Below are 18,408 nucleotides of genomic sequence, written 5' to 3'. Positions count from 1 at the left end.
TGAGGAGAACACAATAGAAAACTTATCAAGGGGAGAACACAATAGGAAACTTATCAAGGGGAGTACACAACAGAAAACTTATCATGGGGAGTAAACAACAGAAAACTTATCATTGGGAGTACACAACAGAAATCGTGCCACAGGGAGAACATAATAGAAAACTTTTCACGGGGAGAAAACAATAGAAAACTTACCATGGGAGATCACATAGAAAACGTGCCACAGGGAGAACACAATAGAAAACTTACTATGAGGAGAACACAATAGAAAACTCATCATGAGGAGAACACAATAGAAAACTTATCATGAGGAGAACAAAATAGAAAAATTATCATGGGGAGAACACAATAGGAAATTTATCATGGTGAGAACACAATAAATAAAACTTATCATGAGGAGAACAAAATAGAAAACTTATCATGGGGAGAACACAATAGGAAACTTATCATGGGGAGAACACAACAGAAAACTTATCATGGGGAGAACACAATAGAAAACTTATCATGAGGAGAATACAATAGAAAAATTACCATGAGGAGAACACAATAAAAAACTTATCATGAGAAGAACACAACAGAAAACTTATCATGGGGAGAACACAATTGAAAACTTATCATGGGAAGAACCCAACAGTAAACCTATCATGGGGAGAACACAATAGGAAACTTATCATGGGGAGAACACAATAGGAAAATTATCATGGGGAGAAAACAACAGAAAACTTATCATGAGGAGAACACAATAGGAAACTTATCATGGGGAGAACCCAACAGAAAACTTATCATGAGGAGAACACAATAGGAAAATTTCATGGGGAGAACCCAATAGGAAAACTTATCATGAGGAGAACACAATAGGAAACTAATCATGGGGAGAACACAAAAGAAAACTTACCATGAAGAGAACACAATAGAAAACGTATCATGGGGAGTACACAATAGAAAACTTATCATGAGGAGAAAACAATAGAAAACTTACCATGAGGAGAATACAACAGAAAACTTATCATGGGGAGAACATAACAGAAAACGTATCATTGGGAGTACACAATAGAAAACTTATCATGAAAAGAACACCATAGAAAACTTACAATGAGGAGAACACAATAGAAAAATTGCCATGAGGAGGACACAATAAAAAACTTATTATGGGGAGAACAAAACAGAAAACTTATCATGGGGAGAACCCAACAGAAAACTTATCATGGGGAGAACACAATAGGAAACTTATCATGGGGAGAACACAACAGAAAACTTATCATGGGGAGAACACAATAGTAAACTTATCATGGGGAGATCACAATAGAAAACTTATCATGGGGAGAACACAATAGGGAACTTATCATGGGGAGATCACAATAGAAAACTGATCAAGGGGAGTACACAACAGAAAATTTATCATGGGGAGAACACAACAGAAAGCTTATCATGAGGAGAACACAATAGGAAACTTATCATGGGGAGATCACAATAAAAAAACTTATCAAGGGGAGTTTACGACAGAAAACGTATCATGAGGAGAACACAAAAGAAAACTTACCATGGGGAGAACACAACAGAAAACTTATCAAGGGGAGAACACCAAAGAAAACTTATCATGGGGAGAACACAATAGGAATCTTATCATAGGGAGATCACAATAGAAAACTTATAAAGGGGAGAACACAACAGAACACTTATCATGGGGAGAACACAACAGAAAACTTATCATGGGGAGAACACAATGTGTCACAGGGAGAAAAAAATGACGAAAACTTATCACGGGAAGAAGAATGGATGAACACTTATCACGGGGAGAAGAATGGATGAAAACTTATCACGAGGAGAAGAATGGATGAAAACTTATCACGGGAAGAAGAATGAATGAAAACCTATCACGGGGAGAAGAATGGATGAAAACTTATCACGGGAAGAAGAATGGATAACAACTTATCACGGATAAGATGAATGGATGAAAACTTATCACGGGGAGAAGAATGGTAGAAAACTTATCACGGGAAGATAAATGGTAGAAAACTTATCACGGGAAGATGAATGGGTGAAAACTTATCACGGGGAGAAGAATGGATGAAAACTTATCACGGGGAGAAGAATGGATGAAAACTTATCACGGGAAGATGAATGGATGAAAACTGATCACGGGAAGATGAATGGGTGAAACCTTATCACGGGGACCCGGAGAAGAATGGATGAAAAAATATCAAGGGAAGAGTTAACGAATACTTGTTATGAGAAGAAGAGTAGCACATTAAAACATATAGAACGAAATGGTATCACGAGGAAAAATAGTTGTAAAAAAAAACACGAAACTTAATCATCGGAGAAGAACAGCTTTCAACATATTACAATTAGAAAAAGAGTAGAACAATGACTACTTATCACTAGCAGAAACGACAGAACAGGAAACACTTATCACGAGGAGAAGAACCATATGACAAGAAAATTAAACGCGTGGAGAAAATAGTAGAACAGGAGACACTTGTCACAAGTTGAATACTAGTGACAGGAAAAACGTATATCGAAGGGGATAACAGTATAACATGAGACACTTACAACGAGGAAAACACAGTTGAACAGAGGAAATCTATCGCCGGCGCCATAAAATCCCACGAAAAAGAACAGGAGAAATTCATCATGAGAAAACAAAACGTAGAAAAGAAGAACAGGAGAAGAACTCTCATAGTTGACACTATTTCATCTGTTTACTGTGTGTAGTGTAAAATGGGTTATGTCGTGTTCTCTACATGTAAATAAAGTTTGAATTAATTACTTGTACATGTATGTATAATGATAGAGGGTCTTGGTGATGTTTCCACAAAATACAAACTAGTGACTTGTCAACACGAATTCCACCACAAACCGTGAGTGGACTCTCAAACTGCTTCTAAGGAAGAATAAGCAAATCGATCTAGAAAGTGTTTTTTTAATGATTTGTCAGACGTTTGATGAACCGGTGTCTTAAATAGAACTACACGAAATCTAGTCTCCATATCGAGGCTCCGTATCGTATATCAGATGATTGATTGATTGTTGGTGTTTAATGCATCTTTCAGCAATCTTGGCTTTATCATGGTGGCCACTTTTAAGTGTTAAGATATGATTCGAACACATCTACAATAAAATGTGCTATGTTCGAACTCATCCACAGTACAATGTACTATGTTTGAAAACATCTACACTACAATGTACTTTGTTCGAACACACCCATAGAACAATTCGCTATGTTCGAACACTTAAAGTATAATGTTCTATGTTCGAAAACATCTACAGTACAATGTGCTATGTTCGAACACATCTACATGTTCGAACACATTTACACTACAATGTACTTTGTTCGAACACACCCACAGAACAATTCGCTATGTTCGAACACTTAAAGTATAATGTTCTATGTTCGAAAACATCTTCAGTACAATGTTCTATGTTCGAACACATCTACAGTATAATGTTCTATGTTCAAACACATCTACAGTATAATGTTCTATGTTCGAACACATCCAGAGTACAATGTGCTATGTACGAAAACATCCACAGTACAATGTGCTATGTTCGAACACATCTACATGTTCGAACACATTTACACTACAATGTACTTTGTTCGAACACGCCCACAGAACAATTCGCTATGTTCGAACACTTAAAGTATAATGTTCTATGTTCGAAAACATCTACAGTACAATGTTCTATGTTCGAACACATCTATAGTATAATGTTCTATGTTCGAACACATCTACAATACAATGTGCTATGTTCGAACACATCTACATGTTCGAACACATTTACACTACAATGTACTTTGTTCGAACACGCCCACAGAACAATTCGCTATGTTCGAACACTTAAAGTATGATGTTCTATGTTCGAAAACATCTACAGTACAATGTTCTATGTTCGAACACATCTACAGTATAATGTTCTATGTTCGAACACATCTACAGTACAATGTGCTATGTTCGAACACATCTACATGTTCGAACACATTAACACTACAATGTACTTTGTTCGAACACGCCCACAGAACAATTCGCTATGTTCGAACACTTAAAGTATAATGTTCTATGTTCGAAAACATCTACAGTACAATGTGCTATGTTCGAACACATCTTCATGTTCGAACACATTTACACTACAATGTACTTTGTTCGAACACACCCACAGAACAATTCGCTATGTTCGAACACTTAAAGTATAATGTTCTATGTTCGAACACATCTACAGTATAATTTTCTATGTTCGAACACATCTACAGTATAATGTTCTATGTTCGAAAACATCTACTACAGTACAATGTGCTATGTTCGAACACATCTACATGTTCGAACACATTTACACTACAATGTACTTTGTTCGAACACACCCACAGTACAATTCGCTATGTTCGAACACTTAAAGTCATATAAACTTTGACTACTTGGCTACTGAGGGTCCTAATGCATGACTAATAGAAAGAAAGGCAGGTTTACAAGATATTTTTACGTATGCTTTATTCGGGCCTAAAATGAGGAAATACATAATAATGACTTATATAAAACATTGGGAAAAAGGAGGACATTCGGTTAATAAATGATGTGTAATAGTTTTGTACACAAATTATAAGGGAGCTACCATTTGATTTTTATGGGGGGGGGGGCTAGGATGAAAAATTTTGTCCTGCTTTTTTTTTTTAAATGTAATCTCTGTCCTGCCGTTTTATTTTTTACTCTATTCAGTCCTGCCTTTTTTTTTACTAGTTATCCTGACTTTTTTTACACAAATTGTCATCCTGCCTTTTTTTTTACCAAGTTGCTCATCCTGCCTTTTTTTTTACTCAAAACTCCTGTCCTGCCTATTTTTTTCAAATTTCATCCATGTAGTTTCCTGCAACGTGAGCATGTCATGAATAGGAAGTCTGATAGATAACTCACAGAAAGATACCTTTTTTTTACTTTATTTCATTGTTACAAACGGCTATTTCATAATTAATGAAGAGAAATGTTCGCGTACTTTTAACTATTGATCTTGTTATTTAAATTCAAATATCTGAAAGCGTCTTTGAAAGATTTTAAGATTAACTACAAAATATAAAAACACTGGAAGTGCATGCTGGGGAATTTCCGAAAAAAAATTCGGAAAAAAACATTCGCTTCAAGAATTACGCTGTCGCTTCATTCAGAACATTAAAAAACCAGATTATACATAACCAAGACACTTTATAGTATATGTTATTGCATAGCAATATAAAACTTCCCACAGAAAGCAACCTAAGTTAGCGTGCAATAAATTCCAAAATTGCACTAGTGCAATAAATCTTCAAAATTATGACGTCATCAACGTAAAAATCTTAGTTTAAACCTATTTTTACTTTCAAATATTATATTGCTATACAATAAAAGGGTTATTGCATGAATATAGGGGAATATTGTCCCTCGTAGAACATATATTGCACTCGCAAGTTCGTGCAATATAAAATTCTACTCGGGACAAAATTCCCCCAATATTCATGCAATAACCAGTGGCGTAGCTGGGTCATTTTTACGTGTACGCCCGAACCTTGGCGAGGAATATGAGGGGTGAAAACCGCTCAATGTTAAAGCACCTGCTGGTAGTTGGTTCGAAAGGGACGAAGCCCCCGATAGCTATCGAGAATGAGATACCATAAGTTAACTATTCCTGTCAGTAAAAAATCATTGATAACAACATACCTTTTGAATCTAAATGTTTTTTTTTTTTGTTAAATTTTGTAATATGTTAACTTATTCATGGTGTTAAACTGGAAGCTAGCTTAATGGTCGTTGGTTTTAGAGAAAACGTCCAAACCAATATTACTTTTAAATAAGTTTAAAAGGGTGTCGTGAGTGAGCATACAATCAACAAAAGCAGATTTTTATGAACACGGGAAAAAAAATATTTCTAAGAGGTGCAATATAAAAAAAATCTGGAACACCTAGGATTTCTTCCCACAAAAAGTGAATCAATTTATCATTCCTTTAAAGGGATTTTTTTTAAAAATTAAAATTTTCTTTTGATATTTTTTTCTTGATCTGGAATATTTCACGACAATCTATGAAGGTTTATAAATTGAGCATGTAAAACAATTAATTGCGTAAAGAAGAGTCCGGGTGGGTATCTGTCTATCAGAAAAGAACAGAAAAATGAACGAAACCAAATGCTTTCAAAATTTTAGCTTTAGACATTAGTCATAGAAAAAGCTTCTTCGGCATTTTCATAAATTTCGATGAAGGTTCGACAAGTAGTTAATGTAATTGAGAAATAACAAAATGTAAGCCCAAACTTCGACCACTTATTAATTGCAGAAAGAAATACATTTTGTCCTTAAAATGCGGGGAAATTAAAGATATAATTGCATTATTATATTGCTCTGAATACTCTTTTGATCATAAACAGTTTCTGTACAACTTTCGTAAAATTTCACGGAGATTCATTCAAAAGACTTTATCCACATTCGGAACCTAAATATTGACGCCGCTTTGTCTCGTTTTTGGGACATAAATCACAGGCTCGACAAAAATATAAACAGCATATCGAATCTGAGAAGATAGTGAATTGCTATATTTATAAGAAAAGTACGTAGAATTCATAGTGGATTCAGACTTTTACAAAAGATTCGAACAAATATATTAAATGATCTATTTGAGTAAATTTAGTCCCTTTTATTCAAAACTACAATCCATTAAAAAAGAAGCACAAGGCTGATGTGCTTTTGACTAGTTTTTCTTATTCTATGTCGATTATTTATTTTATTTTCAAAATTCAAGTGTACGCCCGGGCGTTTTGACGTAAACGTAGCTACACGCATGATAACCCTATATTATTATGAACAGAGCATCTTTCATTTTTGTTTCGCATTCTATAAGTTATATGGTTTGCTACTGACCCTTTACGGATCCAGAAAAGGGCTAGTAAAATTCATAGGGAGTGAGGCCAAGCATTTTACTATTTATTTCTGTTCTAAAAAATGAACGAAACAAAAATATGTAGCACATCAACAGTTATATAAAAAAAAATATAAAAAATATATATTTAAAATATTATCTATTAAAAATATGATTCATATCCATGTGAAAACTACACTAAAGAAATAGTTCATCAATTATTTCCTTAATTAATAAAAACAACGACTTAAACAAAATATGAAATTTAATTGCTTAATTGTTTTTTTTTAATAATTTTATAACAATTAATGTGAAAGCTGTCATGGCTACAGGTTATAAAATGTCATAATCAGAGCATTGCTAGAAGCTAGTATTGAATAATATACATATTGAACTGAATTAAACTTAGTTTTTATCTTGATATGAATTAAAGTGAAAGCCGTTATGGCTCTAGGTGATTTTTTTATTGAGAGTATTAATACAAATTTCACATGTCATTGAATATGTTATTTTCAATATAGTGTATAAATATTGGTTGTTAACATGCATAGAACATGATGACACGAGCAGATAGATAGACTATAGGAGTCAAAATATTGTAACTGTCTAACGAATTTTTCTCCAATGAAGGAGAAAATACGGACATAATTTAACGAGATAGATACAGACATACAGAGACAATATACGCAGGTAGGAGTCATAATATTTAAGAAAATCCTCAGTTTTTACGAAAAATGTCTTAAACGAATCTTACTCCAATGAAGGAGAAAATTAAGACACATTTAAGGGATAGATATAGACATTTTTCGTAAAATGAGGATTTTCTTATCCCAAGAATTGATTACCTTAGCCGTATTTGGTACAATGTTTTTGAAAGTTGGGTCCTTAGTGCTCTCCAACTTTGTACTTGTTTGAAAGGTATGAAACCAGTTGTTAATTGCAGTTGGTACTCCAGGAATGTATCGCATAGCAACATTTGTACATCAAGTTTCTATATCCTAATGTTCTCGTTTGATTCTTTTGAAATTTTTTTTTTTTCTTTTTTTACTATTCATCAGAATGTGTTTCACAAGAAACCATACTTGAAATGCGAAGGAAAACAACAATCGTTAAGTATAAAACCAGCCGAGTTTTCACTCAGTAGTCGGTCGTCATTCCAAAATTTGGTGATTTTGTCAATAAGGGTTAAACATAAAAAAAAGTCTTGAAAATATGCACACAAAAAAAATGTATAAAACAACCCGACCATAGAGCAGACAACAGCAGAAGGTCACCAACAGGTCTTCAATGCAGCGAGAAATTCCCGCACCCATAGGTGTCCTTCAGCTTCAGTGATAATAAACGCCATACTAAACTCCAAATTGTACACAAGAACTAAAATTAAAAATAATACAAGACTAATAAAGGCCAGAGACTCCTGACTTAGGACAAGCGCATAAATGCGGCGGGATTAAACATGTTTATGAGATCTCAACCCTCCCCTATACCCCTAGCCAATGCAGAAAACGCATAACAATACGCACATTAAAATTCAGTTCAAGTGAAGTCCGAGTCTAATGTCAGAAGATGTAACCAAAGATAATAAACAAAATGATTACACTATTTGCCAATTCCCGTAGTTGTCCCTATAATTAGAGGTCCCTTTTTGTTGTTGCCCCTTGTGAGGGACATACATTTTTACTGGAGAGCTAGGGGAAAGAGCAAATTTACCTGTGCGTAATGTGCGTATCCTTTAAGTTTTTCAAATCTTTGAATTACATTAATTTGTTTTTGTTTAGCTAAATACTTTTGTCACCAAAGGTTATTTTTCATGCAAAATTGGACGAAACCGCCGATACATCACTTTCAACTTATCATGTTTTGCATTGGCAAAAGCTATTTGTCCGCTATAGAAACAGTTTACGATTGACAAAGGGAAGTAATTTATTTAAAAAATGTGTAATAGGTCCGAGAACACAATTATTTCGTAGTGCATTTCTTTTAGAACATAAATGAAAATAAAAAAAATCCCACCTGCGCTTTCTCAAAGAAACTTTTACAGTGTGTTGTACTACTGTTGGGACAAATTATATCAAAATTATAGAAAACTTCATCGCCTCTAACTCAAAATATGGAAAATTTTATGTTAAGGGCGTCTTGAAATCTTTTGACAGCTTCCAAAGTACTAATTTTCAACCTTTTTCAGCTGGACCAAATCACTACTTTCCTTTACAATTCTGTACCCAAATATTTTTACAGTGTAATTTCACCTCCCTACTTGCAATTTGAGGCATTAAACATGGAGAAATAAATTTGGAAGGGGTATAAAAATTAATGACAAGTAACCAACTGTCAACACTAGGGACTATGAACAACGAAAATCAACGAAAATCAAGGGACGACAATTGTGGTCTCGGACCAATAACAGAATCAAATCGGTAATTGGCAAATGGATTATTGGTTTAGACATCTTGTATAGCTTTTATAGAGTACTCATTAGATAACTTTACAAGCCGGTATTTTACACAAACCATTAGTATAGGACTGATTCCTGGTTTTTTCATTAACCTTTTTTCCTCTTGCTCCTTATAGAGTCACAGAAGACACATTCTGAAGATAACGTTCATAATTAGGATGAATATGGTGGAGGATAAGGTGATTAATCAAAATGATACCACAGAGACAGGTTTTGGACAACAGGATGATTGTACTGTTGTTGAATGTCATAAATTTGATGTTTGTGCTAAAGAATTTACCAAAGAAAATTACCTAAAGAGACACATGAGAATACATACTGGTGAACAATATCATAAATGTGATGTTTGTGCTAAAGAATTTTCTCAAAGAAATTACCTAAAGATTCACCTGAAAACACATACTAGTGAAAAATCGCATAAATGTGATGTGTGTGCTAAAACATTTAGTCAAAGTATTTACTTAAAGAGACACATGAGAACACATACTGGTGCACAATGTCATAAATGTGATGTATGTGCTAAAGAATTTACTCAAAAAAATGACCTAACGACTCACATGAGAACACATACTGGTTCACAATGTCATAAATGCGAAGTTTGTGCCAAAGAATTTGCTCGAAAATGTTACCTAACGACACACATTAAAATACATACTGGTGAAAAATGTCATAAATGTAATGTATGTGCTAAAGAATTTACTCAAAGAAGTGTTCTAACGAGACACATGAAAACACATACTGGTGAACAATGTTATAAATGTGATGTATGTGCTAAAGAATTTACTCAAAGAAATTTCCTAAAGAATCACATGAGAACACATACTGGTTCACAATGTCATAAATGCGAAGCTTGTGCCAAAGAATTTACTCGAAAATGTTACCTAACGACACACATGAAAATACATACTGGTGAAAAATGTCATAAATGTAATGTATGTGCTAAAGAATTTACTCAAAGAAATTACCTAACGAGACACATGAAAACACATGCTAGTGAAAAATGTCATAAATGTGATGTATGTGCTAAATCATTTAGTCAAAGTATTTACTTAAAGAGACACATGAGAACACATACTGGAGATAAATCTTATACGTGTAGTGTTTGTGCGAAATGTTTTTCTTGGCCGCAACATTTACAGTTTCACATGCGCACCCATACAGGTGAAAACGTTTATGCATGTAATGTATGTGATAAACGGTTTAGTCTTAATCGTAATTTGCAAATTCATATGCTAACACATTCAGGTGATAAACCTCATGTCTGCAATGTATGTGATAAAGGGTTTGGTCAGCTTGGACATTTACAGAGTCACATGAGAATACACACAGGTGAAAAACCTCATGATTGTGACGTATGCGGTAAAGGGTTTAGTCAACCTCATTCTTTACAGGATCACATGAGAATACACACTGGTGAAAAACCTCATGACTGTGACGTATGCGGTAAAGGGTTCAGTCGACTTGGCGATTTACAGAGTCACATGAGAATACACACAGGTGAAAAACCTCATGATTGTGACGTATGCGGTAAAGGGTTTAGTCACCTTCATTCTTTACAGGATCACTTGAGAATACACACAGGTGAACAACCTCATGACTGTGACGTATGCGGTAAAGGGTTCAGTCGACTTGGCGATTTACAGAGTCACATGAGAACACATGAAGGTGATTAACCCCGTTCCTGTGATGTATATGATAAAGCCTTTATTCGGCCTTGTAGTTGATAATCACACGAGAAAACGTACAGATGACAATTATAGTAAAACTCAAAACTAGGATGCATAAGAAAAATGGTGAAGTCACATGTTTATGAACAAATTCCCATGACAACATAATATGAAGGTTGATGAGTGATGTTCATGTTCAAGGAGAACACTGTCTACGACCTTAAGAAAAGTAGATTATTACAACGACAAGATCGTAGATTATTTATCTTAAAAAGAAGAACAGGGGGAGAATACAACAGAAAACTTTTCACGAGGAGAACTTAATAGATAACTTATCATGGGGAGAACAAAATAGAAACTTATCGTGGGGAGATCATAATAGAAAACTTATCACGATGAGAACACATTAGAAAGCGTTTCACAGGGAGAACAATAGAAAACTTATCATTGGGAGATCACAACAGAAACCTTATCATTGACACAACACATTATACGTAAACTTGTCATGGAGAGAACACAATAGAAAACTTATCACGAGGAGAAATCGAACACAATAGAAAACTCATCACAGGGAAATTACAATAGAAAACTTATCACGAGGATAACATAATAGAAAACTTATCATGGGGAGAACACAATAGGAAACTTATCAAGACAGGAACACCATGATTACTTTTCAGGGGGAGAACATAATTAGAATACTTATCACGGGGAGAACACAACATAAAACTTATCATGGGAGAACACAATAGAAAATGTGCCACAGGGGGGACTATTAAAGAAAACTTTACACGGCAAGAACACATTAGAAACCTTATTGTAGAACACAGTAGAAAACGTGTCACAGGAAGAGTACAACAGAAAACCTATCATGGAGAAACACAATAGAAAAACTTTTCACGGGGAGAACCCAATAGAAAACGAGGTCACACGAAGAATACACAGAAAACATATCATGAAGAGAACACAATAGAAAAAGATATCACGGGGAGAAAATTATAGAACACTTTTCAAGGGGAGAACACAATAGAAAACGTGCCACAGGGAGAACATAATAGAAAACTTGTCACGGGGAAAACACAATAAAAAACTTACCATGGGAGATCACATAGAAAACGTGCCACAGGGAGAACACAATATAAAACTTACCATGGGAGATCACATAGAAAACGTGCCACAGGGAGAACAAAATAAAAAAACTTACCATGAGGAGAACACAATAGCAAACTTATCATGGGGAGAACACAGTAGGAAACTAATCAAGGGGAGAATACAATAGAAAACTTATCATGAGAGAATACAATAGAAAACGTGCCACAGGGAGAACATAATAGAAAACTTTTCACGGGGAGAAAACAATAGAAAACTTATCATGGGGAGAACACACTAGGAAATTTATCATGGGAGAACACAATAGGAAACTTATCATGAGGAGAACAAAATAGAAAACGTATCATGGGGTGAGCACAATAAGAAACTTATCATGGGGAGAACACAACAGAAAACTTATCAAGGGGAGAACACAAAAGAAAACGTATCATGGTGAGAACACAACATAAAACTTATCATGGGGAGAACACAATTGGAAACTTATCAAGGGGAGTACACAACAGAAAATTTATCGAGGAGAGTAAACAATAGGAAACTTATCATGAGGAGAACAAAATAGAAAACTTATCATGGGGAGAACTCAATAGGAAACTTATGATGGGGAGAACACAATAGGTAATTTATCATGAGGAGAACACAATAGAAAACTTACCATGAAAAGAACACAATAGAAAACTTATTATGGGGAGTACACAACAGAAAACTTATCGAGGAGAAAACAATAGAAAACTTACCATGAGGAGAATACAATAGAAAACTTATCATGGGGAGAACATATCAGAAAACGTATCATTGGGAGTACACAATAGAAAACTTATCATGAGGAGAACACAATAGAAAACTTACCATGAGGAGAACACAATAGAAAAATTACTATGAGAAGAACACAATAAAAAACTGTTCATGGGGAGAACACAACAGAAAACTTTTCATGGGGAGAACACAATAGGAAACTTATCATGGGGAGAACACAATAGAAAACTTATCATGGGGAGAACACAATAGGAAACTTATCATGGGGAGAACACAACAGAAAACTTATCATGGGGAGAACACAATAGGAAACTTATCATGGGGAGATCACAATAGAAAACTTATCATGGGGAGAACACAACAGAAAACTTATCATGAGGAGAACACAATAGGAAACTTATCATGGGGAGATCACAATAAAAAACTTATCAAGGGGAGTACACAACAGAAAACGTATCACGAGGAAAACACAAAAGAAAACTTACCATGGGAAGAACACAACAGAAAACTTATCAAGGGGAGAACACAAAAGAAAACTTCATGGGGAGAACACAATAGGAAACTTATCATGGGGAGATCACAATAGAAAACTTATCAAGGGGAGTACACAACAGAAAACTTATCATGGGGAGAACACAACAGAAAAATTATCATGGGGAGAACACAATGTATCACAGGGAGAAAAAATGACGTAAACTTATCACGGGAAGAAGAATGGATGAACACTTATCACGGGGAGAAGAATGGACGAAAACTTATCACGAGGAGAAGAATGGATGAAAACTTATCACGGGAAGAAGAATGAATGAAAACCTATCACGGGGAGAAGAATGGATGAAAACTTATCACGGGAAGATGAATGGATGAAAACTTATCACGGGAAGAAGAATGGATGAAAACTAATCACGGGAAGAAGAATGGATGAAAACTTATCACGGGAAGATGAATGGGTGAAAACTTATCAGGGGGAGAAGAATGGGTGAAAACCTATCACGGGGAGAAGAATGGATGAAACTTATCACGGGAAAATGAATGGGTGAAAACTTATCACGGGAAGGTGAATGGTTGAAAACTTATCACGGGGACCCGGAGAAGATTTGATAAAAAAATATCACTAGAAGAGTTTAAGAATACTTGTTATGAGAAGAAGAGTAGCACATTAAAACATATAGAACGAAATCGTATCACGAGGAAAAATAGTTTTAAAAAAAAACACGAAACTTAATCATCGGATAAGAACAGCTTCCAACATATTACAATTAGAAAAAGAGTAGAACAATGACTACTTATCACTAGCAGAAACGACAGAACAGGAAACACTTATCACGAGGAAAAGAACCATATGACAAGAAAATTGAACGCGTGGAGAAAATAGTAGAACAGGAGACACTTGTCACAAGTTGAATACTAGGTGACAGGAAAAACGTATATCGAAGGGGATAACAGTATGACACGAGATACTTACAACGAGGAACACAGTAGAACAGGAGAAACTTATCGCTGGTGTCATAAAATCGCGCGAAAAAGAACAGGAGAAATTTATCACGAGAAAAAAAACACGAAAAACAGAAGAAACTTATTTCACGGAGAAGAACAGAAGAACAAGGGAAGAACTGTCACAGTTGACACTATTTCATCTGTTTACTATTTGTAGTGTAAAATGGGTTATGTCGTGTTTTCTACATGTAAATGAAGTTGAAATCAATAACTTGTATGTATAAAAAAAAATATATATATATATATATAATGATAGAGGCTCTTGGTGATGTATCCACAAAATACAAACTAGAAAACTAGAGACTTGTCTAAATGAACCCCACCAAAAACCGTGAGTTGTTTCTCAGACTGCTTCTAATGAAGAATAAGCAAATCGGTCTAGAAAGTTTTTTTATGATTTCTCAGACGTTTATAAACCGGTGTCTTAAATAGAACTTCACAAAATCTTAACTCGAATAATAAGAGCGCCTCCTAACAGTCATTGTCCACCAGAGGAGTGATTGTGGTGATCGTAATATTACGACTGGATTAATCGGGTTAACGAAATCTAGGCTCCATATTGAATGTCAGATTATTGATCCAGTTTTTAGTTTTTATTGCATGTTTGCGCCTGTCCCAAGTCAGGAGCCTTTGGCCTTTGTTATTCTTGCGTGATTTTTAATTTTAGTTTAGTATGGAGTCCATTATTACTGTTCTAGTATAGATATTTGTTTAGGGGCCAGCTGAAGGATGCCTTCGGGTGCAGGGGTTTCTCGCTGCTGCATTGCCTCGGTGACCTTCTGTAGTTGTAAGGGGGCCGTTATCCTAGCCCCCCCCCCCCCCCCTCCGGGTCCGCCTATGAAGTCGGACTACCGGTCAATCATTGGACAAAACCCATATCGTATATGATAGACAGCGACCAACGACTATTACTAACTAGTTGGTGTCTCTTTGACACATTCCCTATTTCCATTCTCAATTTTATTAAGTGTTGGAGGAAGACAGAGAAGCCGATATGTACAAAAACATCCGATCTTCCGCAGGAAAGCTGACAATCCTGGTCAATAAGGGGAGCTACCATTTGATTTTAAGGGAGCCACGGATGAAAAATGGCATGCCTTTTTTTAAGTTGTAATTTCTGTCGTGCAATTTTTTTAATTGTAATTTCTGTCCTGCCTATTTATTTTTCCTTCTATTCGGTCCTGCCTTAATTTATTAGTCCATCCTTTGCCAAATTGCTAATTCTTCATTGTATTTACTCAAACTTCTGTCCTGCCTTTTTTATTTTCATCATTTTCTGAAATAGAAACGAGAGTTACCAAACTCATAAATCGAAAACAATACGACAACGTCATGGCAAAACAAATCTGTCCTGCCTTTTTTTTAAATTTCGTCTTAGCCCCCACCCCCTTTTCGTCCTCGCCTCAACCCCCTTAAAATCAAATGCTAGATCATTAAGATTGGTTTCAAAAACACCTACAATGTGTTATACAGTGAAACCTGGCTAAACCGAATCCTCCATAAACCGAATCCTCCATAAACCGAATCCTCCATAAACCGAAAACCTGTATATAAACCAAACACGTTCTTAAGGTGGTACCTAACACTACAGGGAGATAACTCTGTAAAATCAGCAGAACGTTTTAATGACGTTGTGTTCATATGGGAATATTAATTAAGGGGGTACCAAACACTATACCCCAAAAAAATCCTGTCGTTTAATTTCGCTTAATTTTTTTTCATTGATAAACTAGGCCAACCTAAACATCTTGTAAAAATTTTAAAAGATTTGAACCATAGGTTTAAAAGATTTGGTAACTCAAATATGGCATTATGATATTTTACATACTAGTATCGGCCAAAATTGGAATTTTCTAAAATATGGGTAAAAGGTTGAATTTGTTAAATTTTTTAAAATTTAATCCTAAATTAACAATAGCATAGCTAATAATGATAGCTGAGGTGAATATTAGTTCACTGATACCCCTTTCGTGTAAGTCTTTTATTCCGGATTTAAAATTTTGCCAGAAACTAAATAGGGGGTATCAGAATCAGCCCCGAAAAGTGAATGCTGTGCTAGTATTTGAAAAAGATTTTTTTTTTTTGAAAAAAAATGTGTCGTTTAATTTTTCCATAAAACTAAGCATTTAAAGTGATATACTAGTCGATTGTTCTTGCAAAAACAAATTTAAATTTAACCGTTAGATTTTTTGGTATTTAAGTTTCAATTACGCCCCACCCTCAAATTGGTTCATTAAATCAGAGCAAAATCTATTCAAAAAGTACATAATGGCCATATTTTTGTTCGTCTTTTGAACTAGGCCTTAGCTATTTGGCATGTGGATGTATCATCACAGGGTTAAGTGTCTTGCATCATGATGACCTTTGTGTAACCTTCAAATGTGACCTCAAGGTCAACTTTATGGGGTTTTTTTTCGTGAAAAACACAACCATGTAGGTCATAACTTCTTTGCCTTTTGACCTAGGCCTTACATATTTGGCATGTGGATGTATCATCATGAGGTGGTGTGCCTTCTTAAAATTTTGACCTTCATGTGACCTTGAACTTTGACCTGAAGGACGATAATTGAGTTTTTTTGGTAAGAAACACTTGTACGAGCCATGACTTTTATGTAGTTATGAATTCATATTTATTTTAAAAAATCATATTACACAAGCTTTAATCGACCATACAACAATATAGACACATTTTATGACATGTCAACCCATTCAATGCACACGGAATACATAATCTTATTATGGACATGTAGTCACATAAAATTGTTTGAAAAGGGAATTGTTTCTATTGAAGCGCAGTGTACGTGCTTAACTACTCAACAGACAGCAAAGTGAAAACCTCCTAGGAATCAAACAATAGGAGTTATGCCAAATAATTATATACCAATAATGGGACGGACGGAAGGACAGACGGACAGTGGTAAAATAATCCCCCCCCCTTTGACTTTCAGTTGCAGGGGCAAAAAAAAGGATGTAACCGATTTTTTATTTGAGATACGAGCTGTTGAAATTAAAAGCATGACACGCCAAAAATACACATGATACATAGGGAAAAGCTTTAAAGTTGGCAGATGCTTTACATGATAAAGATTTTCAATTTATTGGTCTTTTGGCCAGATTCAAAAATATACAGTTCAAAACTTAACGACAAAACCATTGGTGAAAACTAAAGAACCATGGCTCATAAGAGATGAAATAGAGCTGACTGTGCAAAATCCTTATACTGTTAAATCAAGTTCGTTAAACATAGATTTTTTTAGTATTTCTGCAGAGGTTATGAAAATTAGATACAACTGTTTTTTTAGTTAAAAGCACGGCAGTGACAAGTTTCACATTATTTTTGGGGCCCCTTATTATTATAGAGAATGATTGCTCTATTCACACTGGGATAATTTAAAAAAAAGCTGATGACCGTACCTGCATTCACGGTCATCCCAAGATGTCGGATGAAAAATTAGGTCAGTATTTGTTTTATCTGTTTAAGTGTTTCTATATCATTTTCTTTACAAAGCATACATTGCTACGATGTACATTTATAAAAGATTCACACGGAAATCGAAAATAACTACCGAGAAATGTGTCTGAAACTGGAAATTGGATTTGAAAAAATCGCTAAGATGACCGTAAATCGTGATTAAAATATTTTCAAGATGACCGTAACATATTATTATAACAAGGATGACCGTGATTGGTAAATAGATGACCGTAATTTGTGAAGGATGACCGTAAATTATAAAAGATGACCGTAACATTTAAAGGATGGCCATCAATTCTAAGAAATATCCGTATTTTTATTACCTTTTTTGTATCTTTAACTTGAACTTGAACTTTATTAGGTCGTAAGTTTTCTCGTTTGAATTGTTTTATATTGTTATTTAGGGACCTCTTATAGCTGACTATGCGGTTTGGACTTTGCTCATTGTTGAAGGCCGTTCGGTAAACTATAGTTGTTAATTTCTGTGACATTTTGGTCTCTTGTCGAGAGTTGTCTCATGCACTGGCAATCATACCACATCTTCTTCTTTTTTTATATTTATGAACTATTGCCAAATATTGAA

General features: G+C 34.8%; 1 protein-coding gene across 1 annotated transcript in view; it reads left to right on the top strand.

The window, feature by feature from the left end:
* The first annotated feature begins 9,484 nt into the window (after window positions 1–9,484).
* Window positions 9,485–18,408, top strand: part of LOC139494042 (zinc finger protein 585A-like) — an 84,840-nt gene continuing 75,916 nt past the window's right edge. The window contains exon 1 of the mRNA XM_071282208.1: window positions 9,485–10,865. Within this exon, the coding sequence (XP_071138309.1) occupies window positions 9,485–10,865 (1,381 nt within the window). The remainder of the gene's footprint in view (window positions 10,866–18,408) is intronic.

This window comes from Mytilus edulis, chromosome 11, assembly GCF_963676685.1.
Source record: "Mytilus edulis chromosome 11, xbMytEdul2.2, whole genome shotgun sequence".
In the NCBI taxonomy this organism is placed as follows: Eukaryota; Metazoa; Mollusca; class Bivalvia; order Mytilida; family Mytilidae; genus Mytilus; species Mytilus edulis.
Note: the sequence above shows the minus strand (reverse complement) of the source record. Positions and strands in the feature narration are given on the sequence as shown.